This window comes from Equus przewalskii, chromosome 6 (genome assembly GCF_037783145.1).
Source record: "Equus przewalskii isolate Varuska chromosome 6, EquPr2, whole genome shotgun sequence".
Lineage (NCBI taxonomy): Eukaryota > Metazoa > Chordata > Mammalia > Perissodactyla > Equidae > Equus > Equus przewalskii.
The window spans coordinates 32,512,079-32,531,020 of NC_091836.1; the positions used below are offsets into that span (position 1 = coordinate 32,512,079).

The 18,942-nt window shown below is 34.4% G+C and overlaps 1 protein-coding gene across 1 annotated transcript; it reads left to right on the top strand.

Moving 5' to 3' along the window:
- Window positions 1–17,190: 17,190 nt before the first annotated feature.
- LOC103550133 (olfactory receptor 8D1-like) lies at window positions 17,191–18,147 on the top strand. Its single transcript, XM_008518864.2, has one exon. The coding sequence runs from the start codon at window positions 17,191–17,193 to the stop codon at window positions 18,145–18,147; it is 957 nt and encodes a 318-aa protein (XP_008517086.2).
- Window positions 18,148–18,942: the final 795 nt, after the last annotated feature.

Consider the following 18,942-nt stretch of genomic DNA (forward strand, 5'->3'; position numbering starts at 1 on the left):
TTACAAAAATGGATGACAGACCAGTAGTAGGCTGATTCCTGATCCAAATGACTGGGCAACAGTTCAAATAGAGTTCCATTAAATGCACCTTTTTTTTTTTTTTTTTGGAGCTAAGCAGCACATGGAAACTCTCGAGAATGGTCAGATCAATTATAATGAATTAATAATTCCCACTCTCCACATATGAATTATATTTGAGTGAATGCATACTCTCACTATTTTTATTTTCATTCTGAGGACATGAAAAGGTCAGAAAATTATACAAAAAAATTATGTCATATGCTATGTTTGGAAGACTGAATGTGTAATTGATGTCATCCAAGCTAAAATCAAGCATGCACAACAAAATATTACCATCCTTTGTATTTTTATTTGTGCTGTAGAAACTCTTCAGCATCTCAGTTATATCCCCTCATTACCCAACATCATCCTACTGAAAGCACCTGCATCTCTCTGCTTAAGGACTTTCTCTTGACCTCTACAAAAGGTATGGTGAAAGTGGCTCAGAGTTAATGTTCCTGGGAGAAACCCAGAACCACTGACAGATACAAGTTGGGAATAAACACCCCAGTTCCCTCAGCTGTGGGGTGGAAAGATTGATATACTTGTGGGAGAATTCAGCCTGAGAATGTTTGATTATTGGTTTCTCTAAACACTATGTATTTAGTCTCTCTCTCTTTTTTTAGTCACATAGCTATCTGTAGTCATTATGGTTGTTCATTAATTTCTGAGTCTTCTCTTTGTGAATTCTTGGTAGCTTTGCAATTCCCCACCCTTGAAGTTAGAAATGGCCACATGTAACATCTTTTTTCTCCCTGATATAGAGTGACAGTTCAATATGGAGACTCTCAGTTATGGTCCCTGACTATGATTACCAAAATTCTCCTGCTCTTCCCTTGTTGAACATGCAGCATGGGGTTGAGGGAAAACCTATCTTTGTTTTTAACACTTGACAATTGGAGTTATTTGTTTTCTCAGCATAAACTAGCCTTTTAAGATTGACATAAAAATCATCATGCTAATTTTTACCAAGAATTGTAGGAGATAGATGTAGCAGATGCATTTGAAAATGCATTTTATATTTAGGGAAACTAAAGTTTCGGAAAAGATCACCTCCACTTAGTCAAAAGAAATAAAGTGCTACAATTCTCAGTCGAAAGTCCAGTCTTTCTTAAACTGAAGATCCTTGGATTAAGAATTTAAAATTTTAATTTTATATTTGGTGACTAAATTAAAGTACTCTTATTAAAGGCAATTTAGATATCTACTTATTGAATACTGCCGCTTAATTCTACTGTCTTTATTTAGGTTTGTGCTGAAAACTTTGATCCCACTTGGTAATACAAATGGCATCATATCATGATGCACAAGGGAAGTTTACTCAGAAGTCAAATGGATAAAACTGGTTGACAAATTGACTTGTCACGTTACATGTAGAACTACAGGATTACCATATTCAAAGAATCTGTCCTAGAGCATTAACTAAATATTCATAATTTGCAGATCCCACCATTGTAGTTGTAAACTTTAAAAGATTCATTACCATTGAGTGGAATATTGATATGCAGAGAAGAATGTTTGTTAAATATTATAATCTAATTTTTATTATTGTATTTGAATATGCACAATTCATTGTTCAGTCAAAATAATGCTTTGGGAGGAATTAAATGGTACATGAAAAATATTTAACACAAAAAAGAAGGGAGTAAAGGAGAAACAAAGGAACAAATGAGACGTAGAATACAAATAGAAAATGTCAGAGATTAATAAAATCATGTCAAAAATTACATTAAATGTGAATTGACTAAATATGCCAATCAAAAAGTAAAGACACTCAGACTGGATTAGAAAAAACAAGGTCCAACATTATGCTATCTATAAGAGACACACTTCAGATGCAAAGCACAAATAGGTTGAAAGTAAAAAGCTTCAAAAGGATTTACAATGAAAACAATTACCATAACAGAGATGACCTGCCTATATTGACATAAGACAAAGGAATTTGCCCATTCCATGTAAGTTGTCAAATGTATGGGGATAGAATTTTTCATATTATTTCCTTATTATCCTTTTAATTTTTCTAATGTGTGTACTGATATTCTCTTTTTCCTGATTTGAAATTCGTGTCTTTGCTCTTTAGTTCTTGATCTTTCTGGCCAGAAGTTTATCAATTTTGCTATTTTTTCCAAAGAATTTATTTTTAGTGTATTTTTTCTCATCTAAATTTCTTTGATTCTGTTCTCTTCCTTGTTATTTCCTTCATTCTGCTTGCTTTGGCTTTAATTCATCTCTCTGTCTTTTCAAGTTTTATAATTGAAACAGATCATTGATTTGAGAGCTTTCTTCTTTTTCGACATAAATATTTAATGCTGTGAATTTCTCTTTTGGCACTGTTTTCATTGCATCCTGTAAAAATTGAAATGTTACACTTTCATTTTAATCCAGTTTAAAATATTTTCTAATGTTCCTTGTAATTCCCTCTTTTCTTGTGCTCCACTTAGAAAAGAATTGTTCAATTTACAAATATTTGGGTATTTTCCAGATATCTTTCAATTATTTATTTCTATTTTAACCTGTTTATATTCTGAGAATATATTTTTTATAATCTTAATTCTTTTAAATTTATGAAGTTTATTTTCATGACCTTGACTGCAATCTATCTTGGCAAATGTTTCATATGCTTCTGAAAATAATGTGCATCCAGTTATGTGAATTGTTCTATTGATGTGTATTAGGTCAGGTTGATTAGGTACGGTTTTTCAATTGTTCTCTCTTTTCTGATTTTCTGTCTACTGTTCTATCAATTTCTGAATGTAAAGTGTTGATGTCTTCAATTATAATTGTGGATTTGTATATTTTCCCTTTATTTCTATCAGTTTTATATTTTGATGATACACCGACATAAAAAGGTACACATTTATGTTTTTATATCTTCTTAGATAATTGACCCCTTTATCAGTATACAATGCCCTCTTGATTCCTGGGAATGGTTCTGGTTCTGAAATATATTTTGTCTGATATTGATATTACCACTCTAGCTCTTCTGATAACAGTAGAGCCACTAAAGTTTTACGTGCAAGCTATTTGTGTCTTGAATCTAAAGTCTCTCTTGTAGACAGCATATAGTTGTGTCTTGTTTTATACAATTCGACAAATTTTGTCTTATTTGCATACTTTCATATTTTACTTTTCATCATTAATTTCTCTTAAATATTAAGTGAATCAATGATATAATCTCGAAGCCTTTGAGATTCAAGGTAAGCTCCAGGTGATCTGGCCTCTTCTGATACTGTTAATGTCTGATACACACCTTAGGCACCATTTCTGGTTAGGTGTTTGAGGCTACAGGCATTATCTGGGGATCTGTGGCATCTGATGCAGCAGGAAAGACTAGAGACACAGAAATACTGTAAACCCGTTGGCTGTAAGGCCAAGGTAAACTGTAGGAGGTAACCCAGAAGATCATCTGTAAGAGGCACCAGGGAAGCATGAGAGAATAAGCCTCTATTTCTCTTTGACTCTGTACATTGTATTCATGAAGGGTGTAAGAATAGCTTTATTACATACTTTGCTTTTCTTTTGTTTCTCTTACCCTTCTGTTTCCCTCTCGTCTTGCCTCTCTCTTCTTTTCTGTTTCTTTGTTCTGATCTTTCCTATTTGTAATAGTTTGACAATGAACTGCTCACATTTACTTTAGAAAAATTTTAAACACTTATGTTTTAAGATTTAGCTATAGCCTGCTGCATTTGAAAATTCATGATATTTTTTTCTTCAATGCATTCTGCAGAGCAATGGTCTTCATTCATTTTGGATCTCACAAATCCCTTAGATAACATAATGAACATATGTGGACATTTTCTCAGACATAAATGCATTAATATACAGACTTTTCAGAAAAGTTTAAAGACATTTTGTGGCCACTGATTCAGAATCCTTAAAGAGGCATATGAATTTCAATGAAGTAAACTGATTCTGCATATTACATCATTGTTAATACAAAAAATTCAAAGCAATCAACAACAGCAACGGTACATGAGTTTAGCATCATTTCAGGATACAATGCCAAAATACAAAAATCAACTTTATTTCTATATTCCACCAATGAACAATGAAAAATTAATTTTAAAAATAATATTTTATAATAACATCAAAAGTCATTACAAAAATTGAAATAAAATGTGTGTAAATCCTCTACACTGAAACCTACAAATCATTGCTCAAAATAGCGAAGTTGATTTCAAGAATTACCTTAAAGCTGTAGAAATCAAAATAGTGTGGTTTTGGCATAAGGTTTTATGCATATATCAATGGAATAAATTAGTATCCAGAAATATGTGAACTGTTATAACTCAATCAATTTTGACAGATGTGCCAAAGTAATTTAATGGAGAAAAAAATGTCTTGTTTGTGAAAGAGTGCTAGAACAACAAGATATGTGCATAGAGGATTAAGGATGGACATGTATTAGTCCACCCTTTCCCTGAGAGGAGCATCCATGTCCCTTCCTTGAATCTGGTGAGCTCTGTAACTGATGTGGCCAATAGAACATGGTGGAATGGAACTGCTCTTGTTTCCAGGTCAAGGTTGTAAGGAAGTGGAAGCTACCACTTCCTCTCCCTTGAAACAATTACTCTTGAGGAATTAAGGATCCGTGTAAGAAGTCTAACAATTCTGAGGTGAAGAAGCCAAAGATAGCCAATTGGAGAGACCATCTGAAAAAACAGATGCCTACCCTTGGCTCAGAAAGCTTGAAGTGTTCCAGCCATCTCAGCTTGGCTACAATGCATGTTAGGAGAGGAGAGAAAGCATCCTGGACATTCCAGTTCCAGCAGATGAAATTTAGAAAATAACTGAGAAAATAAGGATCTAGATATATGGACCCGGCCACATTGAGATAAAACTACAAAACCATAAGAATGGCAAAAATTAAAGCCTGGCAGCTCTGGATATTAAAGAGAATGTGAAACAGTGCGAATATTTGTATCTTGCTAGTGGTAATGTAAATTATATAAAACCACCTTGGAAGTTTGAATTTTTTTTTTTTTTAGGAAGATTAGCCCTTAGCTAACATCTGCTGCCAATCCTCCTCTTTTTGCTGAGGAGGACTGGCCCTGAGCTAACATCCATGCCCATCTTCCTCTACTTTATATGTGGGACACCTGCCACAGCATGGCTTCCCAAGCGGTGCAATGTCCACACCCAGGATCCAAACCAGCGAACCCGGGCTGCCGAAGCGGAACATGCACACTTAGCCGCTGCACCACCGGGCTGGCCCCTGAATGTTTTTTTATAAAGCTAAACATATACCTATCCTTTGCTTCTCAATTCCACTCATAGGTACTTTTCCCAAGAAAATTAAAACATAAATCGACAATACTTGTAGAAGAATGTTTATAGCAACTTTATTCAAAAAAGCCAAAAAGTAGAAATGGCCCAAATATCCATCACTTGGTGGATCGATAAACAAATTATGATGTATTCCTGCCATGAAATACAATATTATATATAGATTTGTTATTATAGTTATATTACATAATGTAGGATATATAATAATATAACATGTTTATATAGTTATATAATATTACATTATATATGATTATATAATATATAATTGCATATGAATTAAATTATATAATTATATAAATATCCTATTATATAAGTATATAGTAGAATATAGTTCTAAGTAACTGCACAATTGTAATTATAACATTATATATTATGCAATTATACTAACATATTATAATAATATATTATTATAATTATATAGATATTTTATTATAGTTATATTATATATCTTTATATTATTATAATTATCAATATATATTTATTATATATGTAAAGCTTTATAATCTACATATATATTAATTAATGACAAAAATGAGCTAGTGTTACATACAGCAACATAAACAAATCTCGCAGAAATTATGCCAAATTAAAGAAGCTGAGCACAAAAGAATATTTCCTATATGAGTACATTTATATTGAAGTGCCTGAACAAGCAAAACTAATTTAAGATGAAACAATCAGGACAAAAATTGTTTTAGGGGAGTGAGATGGGCTGAGAAAGGGCACGAGGGAAACTTCGGGGAGATGGAAATATTCTACATTGTGTCACGGTTGTGATTATAGTAGTTACAGTAGTGCATCTGTTTGTCAACATGTTAATGCCCAGTCTTGTAAATATTGTTATATGGAAAGTTTATCTTAAAAACTTTAAATTCTTCTATATTTGGAGCTCACAAAAGGGGTTTTCTCAGAGTATGGAGGTAGAAAGGAAGAAAGAGCTGGTGTTGAGGGCTCTAGGGACCAGGCTGTTCCTTATGCAACCATCTACTTAAGAATGTTGCCTCCTTCTATCCTCATTTACTACATAAGGCCATCCATGGTCATTTTAGGATTAAGACAGCCAAAGCAGAAGTTGACAATAGAGTTAAGAAAAGGTCTCATCAGGCTAAAGGATAGAAGGAAAATGAGGCAAACTTGAATGGTGGGAGGCCTGGATACAATTAGATTGTGCCCCCTTTTCATGGTTTGCAAAGCTCTTCTATGTATCCATTATTTCCTTTGATTCTCAGTGACTTGGCTAAATGGACAAAGCAGATATTACTATTCATCTTAGAAAACAGGAATCAAAGCAAAACTTCCACCAGTAACTTAGGAATCAGCGAATTCCATTCCTAAGAGTTAAAATTTTATACTAATTCATATATTATCACAGAAAAGACACAAAGCTACCTTCATGAGCACAGTGACTTCCAAGACAGAATTAATTGATTATAATTTATTTAATATGCTAACTCATCTTAAAAAATAATCTGTCTCAAGGGTGAGTGGGAGGTGGGAGTTGATCAGTCACAGAAATTTAGAAAAAGAAAAGCTGTAGAGACAAATACTGAAATCTAAGGAAGCTTAATCAATGAACTTGCAGTATTCTGGTCTTTGTCAAGACCAGCTTTTATAGGAAAGGAATGTAGAAATTTAGAGCTATTGTATTATGGGTGTTCATCTGTTGCCAAATAATTCGTAATGCAAAACATATGCATCAGACAATCAAGTTATCTAACTTGCTCATTTCCTAACTCTGGTTCCTGCCTGCTATGAGTCTGTGGTAACATTTTCACCAGGCTGTGGTGAAAACATGGTTTAATGTTACCTTCTGTCCTTTCATTGCATGGGCTTTTAGAATGAACATATATGCTCCCCTATGTGTTTACTGTTTAAATATCTTTTTTGTGATGGTAGCTACTTTTTAAAAGAAAATGATTTCTGTGTTTTTTAGCACAATAATTTTGCAAAATAAAAGTAGTTAATCTTACACCTGTCCTCAGTTCCCCTCCTCCTTGGTCTTCAATTTACTGATCCATAAAACCCAAAACTTTGAGAATAGATTATTTTTTCACATTGTCCCATTTTCCAGCCTAATCAATTGTAATTCTTATTTCACTTCATCCTTAGGCCTCTCTACAGGCAAAGAATGAGTCATACAGGCTGAATCATGCAAGTTCTTGTAACAAATAGTTTTCTTTTACAATTAGTATATTGGCCTTCAGGTTATGGATCAATCTTCCACGTAGCATGACTGCATCTGGAGACTGATAATACCTTCAAGTGTCCTGATTTTGCTCTAGTTTAAAAAATAGCATTCTGCCTGTGCACATCAGAATATTGACCTTGGTTATTGTGAATTCCATTCCCAAAAGAACAAGTTCCTTTCTCTGTGCAGATAAAATTAGGTTTCTAAGCTTGCAGGACTGAGGGCAGCTTCTAGAACATGATTAATACCCCAGGGTCATGACTCTCATTCTATGGAGCCTCCTGGGACAGCCTGTCTGGCTTCTTATGGTGACACATTTATCTATATTACAGAATCTCTACACAATTATATTGACAAAACTATGGAAGACAAAGGCTAAGGCATTTTATGGTAGAGGCAGGTTTCAAATGTAAGTCTTCTAAGTCCTGGTCCTATGCTCTTTTGATAATTCTTAAATTTTTCCACTTAAGTAACTCCATTGGCAGACAAGAGAGAATAATAGGGACAGAGTGTGAGGAGAGCAACACAGTTTAAGGCTGCTGTAATTTTTAAAAGTCATTTCTTTTATATTATTTCTTAGTAGATCTAGGATTTTCAATATAAAAATTGCTGATTTTTCATTATCAGATTTTTTTTTTGGTGAGGAAGATTAGCCCTGAGCTAACATCTGTGTCAATCTTCATCTATTTTGTATGTAGGATGCTTCCATAGCATGGCTGACAAGTGGAGTAGGTCCACCCTGGCATCCAGGGCCCAGCAAACCCTGGCCACTAGCCTCATGGAACTTAAACCACCTAGCTACTGGGCCAGCCCCTCACTGTCACATCTATAAGTAAAGTTCAGTCTTTAAGAAAATGTGCCCTGTTTTTCCTTTACATGAAGGATTCTGAAACCTACCTTGAATTGCACCTTGTCCTCAATTTAAGAAGTACTGTGCTGTTTCCCTCGGGCCATTTTAAGATACCCTGCATATGTTTGTGAGGGATTCGTGTGTGGATGATGCTATCATTCCTAGATAGATTGTAAACCTGCACGAAGAAATGTATGTATATTTTATATATACTCAGTGTGATATTCCATTACAAATATCTCTGTTCCTAAAACAGTATACTGAGATTCTTCTGTAACTAAGAAGTTATAGTCATTATACTGATACCTTCCTGAGAGATGAGCACACATCTTGGTGTACTCATTTTAGAGAAGAAAATCAAAACCTAAAGAGGAAAGCATTTCATAATTTTCAAGTCAGAGGAATGTTAACGAATGATGATGTATCAGATTTGTAACGATTTGCAGTTTAATTTGTTCACACCTTTAACTCATCTAACTCTCAGAATGATCCTATAATGTAGGAAGGGTTGGAGTAGTGTGATCTTTTTCACTGATGAGAACATTCAGGGAGATCATTTCACAAGTGAATCTGGAGCTATATTTTCCTGTTTCCCAACTTACTTAGAGGGTTTTTACTAAGAAAGAAGTGGGAGACCAGCATAGCACTGAGTCCTTGAAATCTGGTCTCGTGAGCACTCACATCAGGCTGATTCTGTGAAGTTCAGTTTTTTCCATTTGTTTATTGAGATTGGATTTTTCTGTTCTGAAAAATGGCTGCTTGTACCCTTTACTTGCTGTTTTATTTTCTTGTTTGCCCTTGTTAATTTGTGGAGGTTCTTTGCAATTCTGGATATCAATTCTTTGCTGGTTATATGTGTTTCAATTATCCTTTTCCAGTTGGTAGCTTGTCCTTTAACTTTTCATGATGCCTTTTTTGGTGCAGATTTTTATGTGGCAATATTTATGAGTCATTTTCTTTAAAAATTGTGTTACTTGGTGTCATATATTCTATATTTTTTACTTTTATATTATAATCACTTTTAGATGATTATACATAGTAAAATGAACAGTTATTAAAGATATAGTTCAGTGAGTTTTGATAAAAATATCCACTCAAGTAATGAGCACACCTATCAAGATACAGAGCAGAGCTTGGCAAACTGGTCCATGGGCCAAATCCAGCACACAACCAGTTTTAATATTGCCCATGAGCTAAGGTGTTTTTTTTTTTACATCTTCAAATGATTGAAAATATCAAAATAAAATGATATAAGATTCTAATTTTTGTGTCTATGAATAAAGTTTTATTGGACATAGCCATGCTCATAATTAACATATTATCTATGACTGCTTTTTGTAGGGTGTAAGAGTTGAGTAATTGCAACAAAGATCTTACGGTTCAAAAAGCCTGAAATATTTTCTATCTGATTGTTTATAGAAAAGGTTGCCAATCCCTGATGTATCACTACTATCACCCCAGAAAATCCTCTTGTGTTTATTTCCATTCTATACATATACTTACTCCACAGAGGCAACCACCAGTATGATTTTTATCTTCATAGATCGGTGTTGCATATTTATTGTACTTGAAGTAAATCGATGAAAGTAAATGGATTAAAAATCTATAACATACGGACATTAATTTAAAAAAAATGAGTGGATATGTTGATATTAGGTAAAGTAGACTTCAGAGCAATAAGAAAAAATATCAACAACAAGACTCATAAAGTTTGTCAACTCCAGAAAGAACTAAAACTTTTCAATGATACATTATTGTCTATGTGGAAAATCCTATAGAAACTACAAGAAACACTAATATAAATAGCAACTGAGTTTAGCCAAATCATAGGAAACAAAAAAAAATACAAAAATCCATCATTTTCAGTACATTACCAATGAACAATAGGAAATTAAATTTAAAAATACTATTTAGAAAAACACCACACATATGAAATGCCTAGTGATAAATCCAGCAAAATATATGCAAGATCTTTATAATCAAACCTTGTCAAGAGAAATTCAAGAAAACCTGAAATACTGTTTCTGCATCAGACTACTCATTATTAGCATGCCATTTTCCCTCAAATTTATTCATAGATTTAATGTAATCTCATTTAAGATCCCAGTAGGTATTTTGTAAAGATTGATAAGATGTTTCCAAAATTCATAAAGAAATGCAAAAGACCTAGAATAGAAAAAACAACTTTGATAAAGAAGAACAATGCTGGAGGATTCACATAATAAACTCCAAAACATATTATGAAGCTACAGTTAGCCAGACAGTGTGATACAGGCATGAAGACAGACAAATGGATCAACGGAGGAGAATAAACAGGCGAAATCTAGACCCTCACCAAGATCGTCAACTGATCGTGAAAAAGTTACATGACAAGACACTCTGATGGTGCTAGAAAAATTAGACATTCTTATGCAAAAAGAACAAAAAAGAACAACAAAATAAACTTTGATACATGCAGAACTGTGAATGAATCTCAAAATAATTATGCTGAATAAAAGAAGTCAGGCAAAGAGTACATATTGTATAACTCTGCAAAAATAAAATTCTCAAAAATGCAAACTAATATATGGTGACAGAAAGTAGATTCATGATTGCCTGAAAATGGGTGGAAGAAGATTGAGAGGGAGGGAAGACAAAGGGGGTTGGATGTCTTCATTTTCTTGATTTTGGTGATGGCTTCAGGTGTAAATGCTGCAAATTTACCTAATTATACACTTTAAATGTGCAATTTATTGAATGCCAATTATGCCTTTATAAAGCTGTTAAAACTTTGATAAAGAAATGAAAAGACAATCCATGATAGTTTAGCTTGGCAAAAAGTGACATATTTGGAATTAGGAGTGACCTAAAATATTGTATGGACATATGCTTTCTGCAGACATATGACATTATAAGAAAATGTCTTGGAGCCCAGGTTATACTTTTTGAAAGCACAGAAAGGAAACAGGTCACTTATTCTTTTCCTCCATGTATAATTCTACAAAACATGCCAATGAATTAAGAAGAGAAAGGTTTTTCTCTGACTGTAGATGATAGCATGGATTTGGCTGGATTACAGAAAATTTAAAATGCTAAGGAAAAATTTAGCATTATTTTATGGTTTTGATAAAGCAATTTAATTTTAACATGGTGTCAAATGTTTGCCCTTTACTATGGGATCATTATCAATCTCTTAAAACTCAGGGAAAAAAGTTTGATGTTTGTTTTAAATACCCTAGGGATCAATAAGAATGCCACTATATTGCCAACAAATATATACTTTATAATTGTTTCTTCCCTATAGAGTCCAGCTACTGGGAAGACAAGTCCCTAAGGGGAACTTTTGCTTGCAATCATCTACTTTAGGTCCAAAGAGATCCAAATAAAATTTTCCTTCGATGATAGAGAATTAGAGGTCAGTAGGAGTACTTCTCTTTCTCTGCTTAGTTGATCTTAAACTGTTACTCTTCATCAATACTCCTTGAATTCTTAGGCAAAATCAACTCCATTATTTTGCCAGAATCAGAAAGATTCTGGACCATTAGTGTTTGATGATAAAATTATCTTATAAGTGTGTGTGTGTGTGTGTGCATGTGCATGCACTATGTAAGATCAACAATAAAACTTCCTGTAGGACCAGCAGTAATTTCCCTGGTGATAATATTCAGGTAAGTCATAAAATTCTATCTACCTTCAATAGGATATTGTAGTTGAAATTCAATTTTAGAAGGGAGTTAAAAATTATTATTACCTATGACAAAACTGAACAGGCACACAGTGTCTGCCTCATGACTGGTGGGCATAAAGAACGCAATGCATAGAAACCATTTCTCCTTCCAGTGGTTCTATATCTGTTCTTCTGTCTTCAAACTCTTGGCTTTCTTCCTCTTGAAAATTCCAGTTATATTAATAATATCTCTCATTTATTTTGAACGTTGAATTTTACTAAGCATTCACACATGCATTGAATAACATAATTTTACAAGGCTTAGGTTAGGAATTCCTCTTTTACTAAAAAACACTGATATTCATCTACTATCCAACATCTCTCAGTTAGCAAAGGGTCAATCTACGAATAAAATATCAAGCTTCTGACTCCTAGTCCACATCACAAATTGCTATATTCAGGATCAAAAATGATGCCTCACCTTATGCTTTTCCGACAGTGGATTCACAAAGTCCCCAACGCTGACCTTAAAAATGAAAGGAAGGAACTCCTGGCATTGCCTCTGACAACTTTATTCATCTTTTCTGCCTGCTTTTCTCTCCTGCTTGTAATTCTAGAATGAGAAACAGATTCTAGGACTTTAATTTAAACTGATGTTTCTAATAAAAAATATTATTTTTTTAAGCTTAAACATCCCAACCTTTAAACTTTTTCAAACACCCATACTCCTCATAGACATCATCACCCAGAGTTCCTGTTGTATTAAGAGTCATTAAAGAATCTGGGTATCTAACAGTTTGTCAAGGAAAGAAAAATCGAACTGTTTCTGTTAATGTCACAGTCAACACAGGAATATGCTTTTAATATTTATCTGAAGTGTGTCAATTTGGAATAGTGCTGAGTTAAATCTTATCCTTATTTGTAGTACTCATTATTTAGATTTGTCTAAGAAAAGACAGAAATGTGAAGAATGTAAATGCAACCAAAGCAAAGATAAACAATGGAAGAAAATATAAGATACTTTTGTGTAAATATAGGGCATTCTCTGGGTGTGTTGCTTATTTTGAAGATTGTGAAAAACTGAGGAGTAGAAAGTTTGTAGAAGTCAATATATAGGTAGAATTTGAAGGAACAGATAAAAATAAACAGATAGGTACAGGTTCTCCACTAGGTCCTAGATTCCATGCGAGGTGCTTCCAACTCATTATGACAGATGTTCTGTTGGACTATTGCTCAGGATATATAGCAGTGGGCACTAAATCAAGAAGGTGAGAGATGATAAGGAATAGGAAAAGAATGGAGAAGACGCCCTAAAAATCCTAAATATTTAGCTCAGTATCTGGTAATAACAGTAAAAATGACCAAGCCAAATTTATTAATAATTTTCCATGTACAGGCACTGTTGTAAAGTGTTTGTACAAATCATACCTGATTGATCTCATCCAGTCTCCTGGTTTTAAATATCATATATGCACTGATGACCCCAAAAATGATGTTCAAGCTAGATCTCTTCTCTGAACTGCAAATTCGCATATTCAATTTCTTACGCAACATATCCATTTGGCCGTGTAATGGACATCAATCTTAAAATGTGCAGAGAAAAATACTTCCCAAATCTCTTCCTCTACCACCATTGATCCAATCTCAGGCCGATATCCCTGATCCTTCCCTGCTACTCTTTCTCAGATGCCCATATCCAACTTGTAAACAAATGACATACATCCCAGATTTTTCTGACTTCTTACTATCACCATCATTAACAGTCTGGCCCTAGCTAGCATCTCTCAACTGGAGCAGGTTTTTGTCTCCTCCTGGATTTTCCTGAATCTACTTCTTTACTCCTTAATAAATATTTTTGACAGAATAACCAGAGCTTGAATAAACCTTTTAAAAATACGTAAAAACATATAACACTCTTCCTTTTGCAAACTCTCCAAAAGTGCCCCATGACAACTCAAAAAAAGATTCACAGTTTTTATCAAGGCTTCTATCTGGTACCTAGCTCCATCTTCAATTCCACATATCAATCTCTTTCTTGCTCTTTCTGGCCCACCCACACTGGTTTCCTGTCTGATCTTGCAACATGCCAAGCATGCTCTCTCAGAGCCTTTACACTGATGTTTCTTTTGCCCAAATCAATCTTGTTTTCCCTAGTTTTATTTACATATAATTGACATACAACAGTATTAGTTTTAGGTGTACAATATGATGATTTGATATATGCATATATTTAGAAAAGATTACCACAATAAGCTTAGTGAACATTTATCACCTCACACAGTTACAATTGTTTATTCTTATGATGAGAAGTTTTAATATTTACTTTCTCAGAAACTTTCAAATATGCTACACAGTATTTTTAACTACAGTCACCATGCTGCATATTTCATTGCCAGGGTTTATTTACCTTACAATTGGAAGTTTGCATCTTTCAACTATCTTCGTGCTTTTTCAAGGAATAATCTTTTATACAGATACTGACATGGCTCCCCTTCTGTTGGTTCACAAACTGACCCCCGTACACAGAAGGCAAGGAGAGACTGAAGAAAGAGGCAGACCACCCCAGGTTGGAAGGTTTAATAAGCAAGGGAACTTACGGACAAGGCTTGTCTTGAGTGCCCAAAAGGTGAGTAGATCTCTGCACCTGCCTGCCAGAATCTTAAAGTTTTATATGGAGACCTTAACTGGGTTCAGTTCCATATTCAGTCCAGAGGGTCTCAACACCTTACTCTCTCAAGGCTACATCCCTGAAAATGACTTGCACTGTGGGAATACTAGGCATAGGGTACATTCCAAGGACAAAGGAGGGGATGAGGGGCTTCCAATTTCCTGGGTCCAGCTCAAAGTTCAACCATTGGTCAAATCCTTTTGATGACCTCCTCCAACACCCTCTCAGTTCATTCAGGACTCAATTCAAATGTCACCTCTTTAGACAGGCCTCCTTTGACTACTCCTCTAATTACCAGCCTCTTACACTGCATTTTCCTCATGTTTCTCATTACTAGACTCTAAATTCTACATATATTTCTTTGTTGGTTTATTGACCTCCCCCATTAGAATGTGCATTTTACGAGAGCAAGAATTTGTCTCATTCAATATTTTATCTTCAGCACATAGAAGATTCTCAATTGATAGCTATTGGGTGAAGAAATGAATGAGCCATTTCAAAATGTATGTGTGTAGTAGGAATTATTATCACTGTTCTATGGATGAAGAAACTGGAGTTTATATAATAGAAGTAACTTATTCAGGTTCACATGGCTAGGAGATAACCATGCCGGAAAATGAATCCAGTTTCATATGACTTAGTAAACCAATATTTTTACCACTTCACAATGACTAGAATACAACTATAATATAAGAAATTTTATGACATGAGAGTCACAAAGTGCCTTTGAGGGGGAAGAAGTTTCATGGAGGACAATACTTTTAAGTTGGTTTTGAGAAAAGATGTGTTTTCATCTTTTTGTAGTCATAGGAAAATGAGTAAAACCATAGATAAAAGTGGGGAAGTCTGTGAAATACTTAAATCTCATTTGACCAGACAGAGCTGTGTTTGGTTTTGGAAACTGTAGAAAGTCTGTTCACATGACATCCAGCAACACAGAAACAATGTGTTATTTTTCAGAGGCCCTCTACCCACTTGCTGCAATGTTTCATTGGTGCCCACCCAGTGTTTTTTCCCTTGGCCTTATTTCATTCTATCCTTTGTATCTCGAGGCCTATTTTATTACTATTTTTCTTATTCTCCTTAAAGAGGAAATATTTTTATTTCACATCGTATCTCCAACTTGAAAAGCTAAAAGAAAGAGTGTGCATGTTCAGCTGTTTTTCTTGTTGTTATCTAACAAGTTTATACTGTAGGAATTGGACATTGGAGTAATTTTTTCACAGAGTAATGTGTATGTGTGTGTGCAATAGTGCACGTGCAAATCTTTTTGTTTTTCCACCTTAAAGCTATTGAAGAGACAACACAGTCTTACTTAAACAAGAAAATAAATGCTTTAAATGCTTATCAAAATCTACGATAGACTATTCTAATATGCTTTTGCTAACAACAGGAAGAAAATACTAGAGAAAGTGATTTAACAGTAATAGTAATAAAAGTAGCATAACAAGTAAAGCTTCACAGAAGTTACAATAATGTGGTCAGGTACAGGAAAAAAGCTGGTTTATAGGGCAGGTTTTTTTTTTTTTAATTAGAAAAACAAAGATATGAATTCTGCCTCTAACACTTACTAGCTGTGTGAGCTTGGGATATGTACATAAACTCACTTGTAAAACAGTAAAAAAAATATTGCTTTCAAGTTTCCTGACTTAGGGAAAGTATTTATTTAACCTCTTTGTCCCATTAAATCTATAAAATAGAGATAATAACAGTATCTATTTCATGGGATTGTAAGGAAGATTAAGTGAAATTGCAAATAAAATGTTCTGAACGTTGTGCCCACTACCTGATAGGTGCTCAATAAATGCAACAGTAACAGCTCCTTCTGCTGTTACTATTCTTCATTCTCCTCAGTTTCCTTCCACACATGATGACAGCTTCCCTTCTAGCATTGCCCTCTTCCTGCTAGCTCCAGGATGCCTTAATTCCTCTCCTCTCTGTATAATAATATGGGTAGAAGAAAGAAAAGGCAAAGTCCAAACCAATAACTCAGGGGGGAGATGGAAAGCTTGGTGAAAACAAAGCTCTTTTTGACTGGAGTCAGGGACTGAATGAGCAAATTAAAGATGCCAAAGCCAAAAGGGGAACCAGGAAGGGAGAGGTTAAGCTCTGAGACATCAGAAGGGAGCACAGATTGTTGCAGATTGAAAACCACCAAAACAGGGCAACAGCTCTGTACTGTTTCTCAAAAGGTGACTGAATAACAGAGCAATTATTTTTCATTTATAGGGGAATCTAAAACAATTTGTGGAGACAAAATGATTTTCACTTCTAGATGTCACATGGAGTAATGAAGCCAAATGAGGTATCGACTTCTTGATAAAGACTTCAATTAAAAGTGTGTTGTAGTCTCTTGGTTTCCTGACATTTTATGTCAGTTAGATATTATGTCATTTATCAGATCTTGGTTCACTAAATTCTGTTGGATGACAATGTCTTTCTAATGAGAACATCTTCCCCAAACCACTCAGCCTATCACAACTGGAAGAAGCATGCATAGAGGAAATCATTCTTCAGTAACTGAGTTTATCCTTGAGGGGTTAACAGATCAGCCAGGACTCCGGCTCCCTCTTTTCTTCCTGTTTTTATTTATCTACATGGTCTCCATAGTGGGAAACTTCAGTTTAGTCTTTTTAATCAGGATCAGTTCTCAGCTTCACACTCCCATGTATTATTTTCTCAGTAATTTATCTTTCATAGATCTCTGCCTCTCCTCTGTCATAATTCCCAAGATGTTGGTGAACTTCATATCAGAGAAGAATTTCACCTCCCTTCCTGAGTGCATGGCCCAGCTCTTTTTCTTCTGCTTCTTTGGTATTGGTGACTCTTACATGCTGACAGTCATGGCATATGATCGTTATGTTGCCATCTGTAACCCCTTGCTCTACAATGTCACCATGTCCCGCAGAGTTTGTTTTCTACTGGTCATGAGTGTGTATATAGTAGGGGCCATTGGAGCCTTGGTTCATGCCAGCTACATAGCTAGTCGCTCTTTCTGTGGAACTAATATCATTCACCATTACTTCTGTGACATCCTTCCTCTTCTGAATATATCTTGCTCAAGAGACTACACAAAGGAACTTCTGGTGATGATTTTGGTTGGATTCAATGTATTTGCATGTGCTTTAGCCATCTTCATCTCTTATGCCTTCATCCTTTCCAGCATCATGTGCATCCGCTCAGGTGAAGGCAGGTCCAAAGCTGTCAGTACATGCAGCTCCCACCTTGCAGCTGTTGGGGTCTTCTATGGCTCCATCATCTTTATGTATTTTAAACCATCTACCAGTGACACAACACAGGAGAAGGTGTCCTCTGTGTTTTACACCACCGTGATTCCCATGCTTAACCCCCTTATCTACAGCCTTAGGAACAAGGATGTCAAAGAATCTCTAAAAAAGTTATGTATGGTGGGATACTTTCTGAATATGTGTAGAAAACAGCACTTTTAAAAATAAATAACACTTTTAAAAATTTATTTTTGTTTTTACTTCTGCTTGTTTTTAAGATTAACTAATCAGTTTCAAGTCAATGTCTATCTTAGGCTAAAATGTCTGAATATTTACTTTTGGTGACACTCACTTCCTCTTTAGCAGTGCCTACTCCCAAGACCCAGTGCCCTTTTACTCTCTCTAATCTCCTAACAACTCAAGAAACAGTCTTCCTAGCCTACATTCTTACTTACTGGTCTATGCTTATAGATGATAGATAGATAGATGATACAGAGATATGTAATAATATATTCTTATAATATAAAACAATATATTATAATATGCAATGGTATCTGTTAATATAACATAACAATTAAATATAGATAACATTATTTAATTTTATATTATATAAACATAATATAATATAGGTATTATTATATATCTCCATCTCTATTTACCTATCTATATGTATCTCAGATCTGTTCCTTTGTGTAAATGTTCTTGCTAAACAAAAAATTCCTGACCAAACCTATTTTAAAGTTGCAATGTTTAATAATGGCTAAATGTGTAAATTCCCTGAGAAATTTACATTTTAATATACAACAAGGTTGCAAAAGCAATAGACATTTCTTAGTATAATTTCAAGAGAATCTAGTTTCTAGTAAACAAGAAGAAATATTATTTTCATAAGACTTGCAGCTGTTGTTATAATCATCAAATATCATATCTGTCTTGTGAAGATCTCAAATGGGGTGGAGGTGGAGGCTGAGGATGGCAAAAAGGGACAAAAGAGTTTCTAATTTTACATTTTCACTA

Bases quoted from the DNA above. Each gene is read 5' to 3' on its own strand.
- LOC103550133 (XM_008518864.2), top strand. From the start codon at position 17,191: ATGCATAGAGGAAATCATTCTTCAGTAACTGAGTTTATCCTTGAGGGG.